This window comes from Gymnoscopelus braueri (genome assembly GCF_963280865.1).
Source record: "Gymnoscopelus braueri genome assembly, chromosome: 13".
Taxonomy (NCBI): Eukaryota; Metazoa; Chordata; class Actinopteri; order Myctophiformes; family Myctophidae; genus Gymnoscopelus; species Gymnoscopelus braueri.
In genome coordinates, this window is record NC_137615.1 from 11,379,564 (window position 1) to 11,391,364 (window position 11,801).

Here is an 11,801-nt window from a genome sequence, read left to right on the forward strand (position 1 = left end):
TGTGAATAAAACTCTTTAGCTTCACTAGTTTATGTTTTGTAACATCGGAAGGTAAACGGCTCAACTTCATATTGATATATTTCATCATACATTGATTCGCTTTGCAGCGGAGCGTTCTACAGGCAGAGCACTTTTAAATGTCAAATCATGTTCATTTAATTGTGGGAAACTAAAATTGTGAAATGTCCGGTACGGGTTAAATGTACACAGGATGTTGCTGTGAACAGCTGGTTTTCATTCTAGACATCCAAATTAGTCCAAGTAATTTGTCCACATATAAGGGACTAATTTAGACCTAGGACAACAGGTGTATGCAATTATGTGGTAAGTCATTTATATGCTAGAAAGATCAGCAGTAGTCTGGGTCTTCACGGCCAGAGTTGAGAACCACAACCACTGCACTGAGAAATAAGCTTAAAGCTGTACAATCGAACTAAGAAACGCTCAAATCTATACCGTACTTTGTCGCATAACGCTGTTGCTTGCAGAAAAGATCAGCAACCAGTGGCACCAGCTGTGCGTTAAGTTCTCTCTTAAGTTGGAGTGTAAAGTCCACACTTAGACGATATGTTAAAAATAATTTAGTTTGAAACTAAGGCAGAGTCGATGATCGGTTGCACCACAGAGACGTAAGATTCATCTTTGCTACACTGGTGGAGACTCAGTCATCAACAGAATGAACACAGTCGGGCTGACAATCTGTGAAGGTTGTTGCCTAATGTGGTGTAGTTATCACAAACACGTTTTTCATATTACATTGACACTAACCAAATGATAATGCTAGGTTAGGTTCATAGAATTACTTAACATGAACACTAGCGTCCCTATTCTGGTCCTTATTCTGACTGACCTACAAACTTGTGTGCCACATTGGGAGCTTTTAGGTCCCGTTTAGACGTCAACGCTCTCTAGAGAAAACGTCAAAATAAAATATCAGCCATTTAGACGGCAACGCCAATTTTGGGGGTTGGAATTTCAACAAAGTGAAACCCCCTTCCAGAGTGGAAATCTTTTGAAAACGCTCCGCCTCGCGTCTCAGTGTAAACATGCAATACGGGAGAATCGGCAAAACGTGTGACGTCATGGCTCACGCCGGCTCACGCCGCATATGCAATTACATCGGTGTAAACAAACAGCTGTGATAGGAAGTAGAACGGAAGTGGTTGCACGCATGCGTGACTGGTCTATCTGGCAGCGCGTCACACCGCCACCTAGCCACCTGCCATGCACACTATTGGCAAGAAAGAGCCCAGGGGAACTCCAGTCAACTAAATAGGGCCTTGGTTGCCAAAGTGGGGTCCGGGGAGGGGGTCCCCACTCCCCAGCAAAATGAGTTGCTTAGCGTCACAATCATTTTAACCACTTTAACCATATTTTATAGTTTAGCTATTCAAAAATAGCAGACATACAAGCTCATAGCGCGGCATCGCTATGAGCTTGTAGATCTGCAATTTTTGAAAACTTGTGCAAATCTTTGAATATATATATTTTACAGCGAACATTTGTAACTCAAATCTTTGCTTCTGGGAGTCCCTGGAACTAAATATTTTGAGATGGGGGTCAGTGGTTTGTCCAGGTCAGCATCGCTGATGTGAAGCACCTATTGAGGGGGTGACGCACCGGGTCAATTATGGGAGTAAAAAGCAGCAGCTCTCACCTCCGTCATGGAGTGTGTCTGTGGCGGCGTAGGCATCGCTGTGCGGCGGCGACGGTGGGCTGTCAGGGTGGTCCAAGGGTACCACGTTGTAAAGCGCTGCTGGGCCGAGGTCTTTCACACAGTCCTCGCTGGCTGACACACTGTCAACTCTGGGGAACATCATGGGACATTTGTGTCACCATTATTTTTTATTGGAGCTCACAGAAGTGTGCGCCACGCACACAGTCGCACACACACACACCAGTCCTTTTGTGGTGTCGAACCAATGGCAAAGAACACTAAAAAACAAGACCTCGAAGGAGGAAGCTTGTCTGTCCGAAACGTTGGCTTTTTTAAAAAAGACGCTATTTTATGTACCGGTACTTTTTTATTTTTGAATAAATACTGGGATTTTAGCTACGTGTGCAGTCACTTAGTTTTCTCTGTCATTTTATTGGACACCACAGTAATGTTATGAAATTGAAAGTTTATGTAATTATCATTGCACAAATGTTTAGTTTTTAAAATCATAAGAGACTTGAAATAAGGGTGTGTGAGAGAGTGTGTGTGTGTGTGTGTGTGTGTAAAATAGGTATCCTTTCAAATGTGAATAATATATCCTCAAATATTAGTTAAACACTCCCTGGCAAGGCAGCAAGGCATGGGGAAGCAATAAGATGCTTGCCTTCTAGAAGTGGAGAAATCATACATTTTCTAACTACGGTGTTATCTAAAATAACACTGACAGTGAACTTGAAGCCAATCAAAAACATAACCCAAATACAGAGTTGTAGTTTGGAGCTCATGCATTTAGATCTGTTTCTGTTTCAGTTACCAATGCCCTACAAATCCTAAATGACATTTGTAAATGTAATGCCAAAATGCTACTGTGGCATGAGTAGTAGGAAACAGGCAAACACAACGAATCATTGTGCATGTAAAAAATGCAAAGTTTATTTGACCAACAGCTTCTAGCAGAAATGGTATTTCTTACACTGCCTTGAATATAAAAATTGACCATCAAGTCCTATATAATTACTTAGTTGTATGATAGCAAAATAGCTGCTCTACAAGCTTACGGCATGGGAGCTTCAACATGTTTTAAATAGGACTGCCAGGGTTTAAGTGGTTAAAACCCTGTGGAGGACACTAAGGACAGTGTAATTTTGATTTAATAGTACAATGGAGTGAATGGAAGGTAAAGATTATGGGTTTAATGGTTCTTGTGAAAACCATAAGCCGTGATTTATTATTATTTTCAGACCCATCAAACCATCCAGTCAATTGACACACTTTGAGGAGCACACGGTGTGCCTGTGTGGGAGGGTACTGTCATCAGCACATAAAAGCTTCACCTCAAGATAAAAGGGATTGCTCACGATAACAGCATTGTGTGTCTAATGGCAATTAGCTACCTCACCCTTTCCTTTATTTTGACATATACTTTATGCCAGGCAACGTGCTTTAAAAAGAGGTCAGACTTGACAATCTATTCAGTAACAGCTATGATGTGAATTTCATTCAGTAATTTCTTTCAGTAAACAAAATGATGAGAAATGATTTTAGTGGGTGGAATATTTCCTTTCAAAGGAATTATTCACACCATTATCTCATATAAAGGTGCGTTGGACAGTATCAATTGACCATTCAGGAAGAGAGAACCTGCACACTGCTCTTGCTCCGCAGCCTAAACATTAAAGGTCCTTACACACCGGGGCGATTTTTTTCATGCGAATAATACCTTTTTTTAAAAAACCTTATAAAGTCAATGCAAGCTTCCACACCAGTTTCGCAGAGCGAAAAAGGCGTCTTTTAATTATTCGGAACGAGTCCGAATTTTGCGTATATTCGCCGGTGGCGAATGTGCGAATATACGCAAAATTCGGACTCGTTCCGAATAATTAAAAGACGCTTTTTCGCTTCGCAAAACTGATGTGGACGCTTGCATTGACTTTATAAGGTTTAAAAAAATAACGTATTTATTCGCATGAAGAATTCGCCCCGGTGTGTAAGGACCTTAAGGATGACATTTCGGTCCTGCTGGGCCTTCATCTCGAGTGTCTTACAGAAATGTTATTATCATGATCTTAATTAAATAATAATCCAGTCCTTCTGTGTTCACATGTATGAGACTCCGCTGTGGGAAAGGGAGTGACTCTCACTGATTGACTGTGACCACAAATGAAATGTCAGTTTAATAAACTGGAGAGGCTGCAGAGCTAGAGCAGTGTGTGGGTTCCCTCTTCCTGAGTGGGTGGAAAACTGAAAGTATTCTCGCAGGCATCTTCTGCTTGGACTTATTAAAACAAAAACAACCCTCAATCAATACCCACGTACAAACCATGCCATGTGTTTTCATGAAGTCTACAAGAAATGATATTCTACCAATTCGGTTGTGTATGAATTCTATACAAAGCCCTTCCTTGTTCACAAATTAAAGCCACTATAAAAGGGCCTTGGTGGATGTTCAGAACAATCTTTAGTCAGCTTAGAAAACAGCATTTACAGCAAATACACTCTTATTCCCAATCTTTATGCTAAGAGAGAGAGAGGGAATGGGCTTTGGTCTGTTGCTGTCTTAACAGTGGTTGTTGAGCAGGGTGGTGTCTCACATGGCCTAGAACGGAGAAGATGCAAAGGATAGGACCGTGACGTTATAAAGAATCGTTACGTTTTGTGAGCAGACTGTATACTTGATCGTACGACCGACCAACTTGACAAAAAAAATGCGTATTTCCAGCTAGAAAGGGGGTTTGCTCATTGATTAACGCGCGTCGCCGCTTTCCGATGAAAACACGTCATTTGATTTGTACTTATCCTTACTCGAGTGTGTTTTTGACGTCGAAGCGCAACATCAGTCCGAGGCACTTCCGCTAGACTACGCCGTCACGTCACTGACAAATCCTTGGGCAGTCTTGCTTCTAGCTCATGCTAGCCGGACGGCTAAAGCAAGCTAACACAGTCAACAAGACTGTTTGTAAAGCTACCAGCTACCCAAATAGCATAGCCAAGTACAGCCGTGCCTCTTTTGGTGAAACGCGTGCCGTCCCTCCACGTCAAACTAGAGCCTTATGTAAATTACTATCCCTGACTAAAACCAACACACACACAGCTAACAGTTAGCTACCGTTAGCTTAGCGTACGTTAGCAAACGTGTCAGACAGTAGTACTGCTACACAGCACAGCAGCATACATTTAGCTTCATAATGCTAAAGTTAATGTTCTCCCCTGTTGGAAGTGAGTGAGGTGAATGTCTTATCATGTCGACAGGTTAATGTTGTAAAGAGAACCGTATTATGATACGAAACTACAGCAACACGTTCCTATATCTGGACGATAGTTATTGTATGTTTTTTCTGTCTTGTCTATATTTTCTGTCTTTTTTTTTAATGCTGACCCTGGGAGCTGAGCTCCAAGATTTCCTAATGCATTCGTGTATGTGTATTCGTGTGTGGCAAAAAGTATATTCTAGTTAATAAACTACAAGGTAACGAGACACAAGGGAACAACACGTAGTAGTTCAACGACCAGCTCAGCTGGTTCACTTTACAACTACTACTTGTGTGTTCCCTCGTCTTTCGTTACATTTGAGGGTAAAGACTGGGAAACAACCTCAAATAAAATGGGGGTTTTCGTTCACATAGCTGGACAATTAACGATAGTTAATAAATTACCAGGTAGTAACGAAACACGAGGGAACACCACAAGTAGTAACCTACAAGCTGGTTCAAAGCTGGTCTTGGAACTACTGTTGTTGTTCCCTCGTGTTTCGTAACTTTCGTTACACTCTGAGGGGGTAGAATGGGAAACAACCTCAGATAAAATGATGGGGTTTCAGTGGGTGCATTTCTCCTTTCCGACATGTCGCCTTTCCGACGTTGACGAACCCTATACCTAACCCTAACCCTAACCATAACCGCACGCGGAAGCCACTAGTCGGAGTGGTGAGATGTCGGAATGGAAGGAGCACCCCGGTTTCAGTGGTGGAAAGTAACTAAGTACATTTACTTAAGTACTGTACTTACGTACAATTTTGAGGTATTTGTACTTTACTTGAGTATTTCCAATTTTCAATACTTTTACTGCTACTCCACTACATCTCGGGTCCAAATATTTTACTTTTACTCCACTACAATTATTTGAAAACTTTAGTTACTAGTTACTTTGCATATATACATTATTACATTATAAAATGTACATTAACCCTTTCAGCCCTATTTTATACCTAGGCCATTTGAAATTAGCCGATCTACAAGCTCACAACGCTTCGCAAAGCGTTGTGAGCTTGCAGATCTGCTATTTTCAAACATTTTTGTACTTTTACTTTTGGTACTTTAAGTACATTTTTATGCCAATACTTTTGTACTTTCACTCAAGTCAATTTTGAATTCTGGACTTTTACTTGTAACAAGAGTATTTCTATATTGCAGTATTGGTACTTTTACTTAAGTAAAGCATTTGAGTACTTTTTCCACCACTGCATCCAACATGTGTTGCCAGACCAAGACAGTGTGAGACCCCCAGAATAAAGAGGTGGATGTTCCTCCGGCCCCCCGGAGCACCGGGAGGATCCCCGACGTGGATCCCCAGCAGTGTGACCCGTGGTCCGAGGTACCAACCTGGGCTGCCAATCATTCCAGTTCCGCTGCAGGTTGCTGTGGTGGTGGTGGGCGCCGCTGAGCCGAGACCCGAGGGCTTTACGGCTCATTACCTTCAAGATAGGGACAGCATGACCCGCTTCTCAACGAGGAGTTACTATCCTGTATCCTGAAGCTCGTTATTATTAACCCCCCAAAGAAGCGCGTCTATTTTGCGTCCATTAATCGGTTAGCTTGGTAGTGCTAGCTATATGCTAATGTTTTGTACAGGGGGTCGGCCCTCTTTCTTTTCTCTTGCACACCCGCTCCTTCTTCTTTCGATTCGCAGTGAAAGCCGGGCAAAATCTTCCCCGCGGTTTTATGACAGCGCCATCTGTCCGTCGGTCGATGAACTTGGGAATCCAGCACGGGTTTGACTCTTCGTTTAACCCTTTAAGACCTGAGGCGATTCTTAAAAAAAATCTAAATCCTAACAGTTTTTGGAAAAAAATCTAATTTTCTTTTTTCAAAAATAGCAGATCTACAAGCTTATAGCGCGGCACTCGGTGCCGCGCTATGAGCTTGTATATCTTCTATTTTTGAATAGCGAAAGAAATCTAAAGTGACACAGATGCGTTCCAGGTCTTAATAAAAAACAAAGCGTGACATGAATCATATTTTTCATCTGTACTATTGCTTATCTGGATGGTGTACTCGGGTCAGGAGTGGCAAGTTTTTTTTTCTTCCTCACATGACTGGGGATGCGGTTGCCAAGCGACAGCATCGTGAGTGGGAGTGAGAGAGGGCGACTGGAGATGCACAGGCTCAGGTTGCTTCACTGCCTGCTGCAAATATAGAGGAATTTAGACAAGCAATCTTTTAAAGATAGATAACAATGTGTTACACAGACACAAAACAAATGTAGGCCTACACTGCGAAGTGCGAACAATTACATACCTTCCGTCAACCACATTGCAACTATTGTGTCAGGGACCAGTGATGATAATAAACGTATAGTTTAAATGAATCTGGGAATGGACACATCTATAGGTCTAATTATTAAAGCAACTCATATGATGCTGTCGCTTATAGAAGCCTTGAATAGTATTTAGGAGGTGAACCCACATATCTGTGTTGAGCAGCAATGTTTAGACCTATCCTTGCTAGATGGAAATAAATATTAATCTTATCCAAGGTCAAAACACTTGATAACAAGTGTTGCAGTCTGGAGATAGAAAATGAGAGAACTCAAACAGTTCTATTTGAATATGCATGTCAATTTTTGGGCGGTGAAACCGCCCCTATAAGTGAGATTTGGAAAAATGTACAAATATCTTGGGCAGTGAAACCACCCCTAAAAGTGAGGTTTGGAAATTTGTACAATTATCCTGAGCTGTGATTGGCCAATCACAATCTATTCAGGACTGTGATTGGCCAGTGTCACATGACACATGTGCATAGCCCTATATAAGCAACCATAACTTGAAAAAAAACATAAATTGGTTTTTTTCAAGTTATGGTTTCGTCCATCATAAAGAGTGTTTCAATAAATGTATTTATCTTTTGTACATGATTGATCGACTCCATTCAGTATTGTGATTAGCTAGCAAGACACCGCCCACTTCACACAGGGTGTGATTTTTTTATTTCAATTAGACTACTGCTGAAATAGCAGCAGCCCCACTCCTATTTCAGACTAGCAGAAAATTAAGGCAAACAAAGTATCAACTCACCAAGGGAGTTAGGATTCAAATGTCAGATTCTTATCTTTTGTCATTTTGCCCAATCTCGTCGATTCAGCTAACAATGATTATGACAATGATTATGACCATATCATTGTTTTGTTTTGATATAAAACAATAAGGAAGCAAACACGTATCAGTGAGTAACATGTAACACGAGCTGCACTTGAATGGAAAGACCTTATGAGCCAAGACCTCTACAGTTCATCATAATGAATTTATCAGCTTTTAGCATACTAGAGTTCAGGCCACATAGCGGCCCTCATACCTACGTTATGCAGATCCGACCGATATGTCTGAGTCGTAGTCGGGCTTTGTCAGAGTACCCGTGGCACCCGTCTGTGTCCCTTTTGTGCCCATATATGGAGATCTCTGTATCTGTTTGTCTGTCTACATGTGTCCCTTTTATGCCCATATATGGAGATCCCTGATGTCATATGCCCATACCCTGTATATTGGCATGCCCATGGGCCTATTGGTTGAGATCAGCGGTTCTTGGCAACTGGATATCCATGTGCCCATATATGGACATCAGTCGGATCGGCGGTTCTGGACAACCGCATAACCAAACAACTCGGTGGCGGGCACCGAGTTTGAAGTCGGTCGGTCCCATTTATGCACATAACCATAATGTGCATAGCGGTCGGATCTGTGGCTCTGGACAACCGGATCTCCATATGCCTATATATGGGCATATCGGGTTTGTTTATGTTCATGTCTGAGTCATAGCGACATGCCTACACGTACGTATGGTTTTGTCAGAGTCAGAGTGACGTGGCCGTGGTACTGCCTATATGGGTGTATGGGGTTTGTTTATGGTTATTATGTCTGAGTCAGAGTGACGTCAGAGGTCCACCGGCCAGGTCCAGGTAAAAAATATGCTAGTTCTTAATTTTAGAGAGCTCCACAGTGGCACGCTTATTAGGTGTAACACGTGGGAAAGTATTGGGCTTTAAGCTGGCAAAGGCCCTCCAATATGCAATGGTCTATAGAATTTATTGTTCAATATATCGCCTTCATTATGTGCTGTCCAACTATCTCACAAGATGGCAGCATGGTGCAAAAAACTCAAGGTTCAGTGCAAATGAGTTATATTATAAGCTTGTTTTACCCTTGACTTGTGAGAAATTACGAGGAGAGAAAGCATTGAAACGGTCCTGCATTTCTCTCTTTGTCTCTTTCTCTATGACCCTTCTATCATTTTCTCTGGGACCTCATATGTTGCTAAGAAACAGTAGCATAGTGTGTGTGTGTGTGTGTGTGTGTGTGTGTGTGTGTGTGTGTGTGTGTGTGTGTGTGTGTGTGTGTGTGTGTGTGTGTGTGTGTGTGTGTGTGTGTGTGTGTGTGTGTGTGTGTGTGTGTGTGTGTGTGTGTGTGTGTGTGTGTGTGTGTGTGTGTGTGCGTGCGCGCGCGCGTGCGTGCGTGTGCGTGTGTTGGGGGGGTTCTCATCCATTGAAGGTCATGATGAGGCTGAAACAGCTATTGACTTAGTCAATGATTCACTTACTGCGACAAAAAATGGATTCTGAGTCTTGCTTATATAAAAACATATTATATATTATTTGCAGGATGGAATATACAAATCCCTCTTGGTTTGGACCAAAAGTACTGTAGGCTATGAGTAGGCTTGAGTTTATGTTGTGGCTTCATCTGAAAGAGTTCATTGGTGATTTCTGCCACCATTTACGTCTGGAGGAGTTGTGGGACTTTTATCCAAACATAATTCTGGATTTTACTGTGTGGGTGCCCATTGTTAACAGCATAAAGGGCTGTTGACTGTATAATGTGATATTTCATTGGCATAAACTCCTTAGTTGGACGCATTTTTTGACTGATTGTGAAGTGTTGCTGGTGAGCTTAGCACCGATGCAGGGCAAAGCTGCCGCTTGTGACCAAAAAGATTCATGGTCATTGTCATTGACTGATTCTGCTAGAATGGCATGCTGTTGTCAAATCTGTGATGTAGCCTGCTGGTCAGTGGTCAGGCAAACGTCCTGCATTGAACATTGTGTAGAATAAGGAGGAGTTATACTTAATGAACTTATACTCCATCATATGTCACTATCGCATGTAGAAAATATTTTCGGTACACTATTGATTCATGGGTTTATGAGTATTTCATTTTATGGGTATATGCTATGGTTTTATGGGTATATGCTATGGGTTTATTTACACCAATTTGTATTTATTTAATTTATTTATAAAATAAATCTATGGACCATTTATCATGAACTGATTAATAAATATTCCACAATGTGAATAGAGAATAATAGATTATATATAGAATTAACTGACTCAATGGCAGAGTCACGGTCAGCTCTAGAGTCGTGCAGAAAGTTTTACATTGATGGGTGAAAACACAGTCTACCTATGAGTGTTCCAGTTTGGCTTGGCTCGTCCACAGAGGGAGAATGGTGGTCTCAGAGTAAAAACAGGTTGATCATGGTTTCTGGATAACTTCATAAAGTCTTGAGCCAAATGAAGTACTGGAGCTTTCAAATCATATTATGCTTCTCTATTAAAATGATTGTACTTGCTTTATTGACTTTTTTGCCAGTCTCTGGAGGCTAACATTGACTTTTATTTCTACCCCTGAGAACTTAAGCTCTATTTCTCTGCCAGGCATTAATTTTGAATGGAAATGGTCTGAACTCATAGTTTACTCATAGTTTTGTTTTTGTTTACTTTTTCATAGGGACAGCGCACATGAATACACTTTTCTGTAAATGTGCAAGTGTTAGCCAAAATCTAGATTTCATCTGTACTCCCAAGCCAGATGGTACACAGACTTTATCCTCAATTGTCTCAACAATTTAAATCATACTCCAGTCACATTTCAGCTTTATGAATAAACTATCTACTATGACATTGATTGATTGATTTAGTTATTGATTTGAACTCTTCTGCCCAAATGTCACTTCATGTGTATAAACCCCCAAAACAAAACACTCAATCAGCGATGTTGCAAACCATTGATGATGTTTTGTAATAATCACAACTTCAAGCTGACGACCTGATGACAATGATGAACTTTCATGTCATGATGATTTGTAGATGAGTGTTTTAAGTGATATTTACAGTCAGACACCATCTGAAATAATCTATAGGCCTACAACAGAGACAATGTTACAATATGGAGCTTGCACAAAAAAAGCTTTTTGGACACTTCTTTACACTTGTAAACCTGTGATGTGACAATAACATTGATTCTGATTCTGACATCTGTGCTAATGTTCCTTTGGAAAAACTCTGAGTCAAATTGATCTACATTGTTGTGGGTACTTTGCTGAATGAGGACATGTATCTAGTGACTGATTTGTTTGCATGCCCCCTTTTACAAGCTCACAACACACCATGGTGCAACTCGTTGTGAGTTTGTAGATTGGCTATTTTGGCTATGTCAATATTCACAGCAAGATGCCCTGACACAGAACAACGTCAACAGAAGAATAATGTTATTTAATATACTGGCTCATGACTTTGTTCTCGCCAACAAAAACGTCAGACCTCAGTGTGAAACAACGTTGAAAACTTCACTTTTAGACTTTAGTGTTTCAACAGGGTGCACCATGCTGCTTTTATAGACACTTTATTAAGTCCAGCCCTGAAACCCAGTCTCTTTCTTGCACTGACAGAAGTCAGCGGTCCGTAGCCTTTCAGCATTCACGTGGCCAGTGGCGCTTTAATGAGCTGTTGAACTGGAGGCTGTTGATCGATCCTCACAGAGACAGCCTCATAGAGTCAACTGTCTCTTGTCATTTGAACCATGATCCTTGGATACGACTTAAAATCAATGCTTGCTACAAACCAGCGGTTATATTTAGAGGCCACACGTGTTTTTGAGAA

The 11,801-nt window shown here is 41.2% G+C and overlaps 1 protein-coding gene across 3 annotated transcripts in view; it reads right to left on the minus strand.

Annotated features, from left to right (window-relative positions):
* Positions 1-6,526, minus strand: part of smg1 (SMG1 nonsense mediated mRNA decay associated PI3K related kinase) — an 84,745-nt gene extending 78,219 nt beyond the window's left edge. For 2 of the 3 annotated variants that reach the window (XM_080448472.1, XM_080448471.1), the window contains exons 1-2: positions 6,256-6,526; positions 1,658-1,806 (exon numbers count right to left, since the gene is read on the minus strand). In XM_080448472.1, the coding sequence (XP_080304598.1) occupies positions 1,658-1,806; positions 6,256-6,344 (238 nt within the window). In that variant the 5' untranslated portion in view covers positions 6,345-6,526. The remainder of the gene's footprint in view (positions 1-1,657; positions 1,807-6,255) is intronic. The other variant, XM_080448473.1, reaches the window with a different exon arrangement.
* Between the last annotated feature and the right edge of the window lie 5,275 nt (positions 6,527-11,801).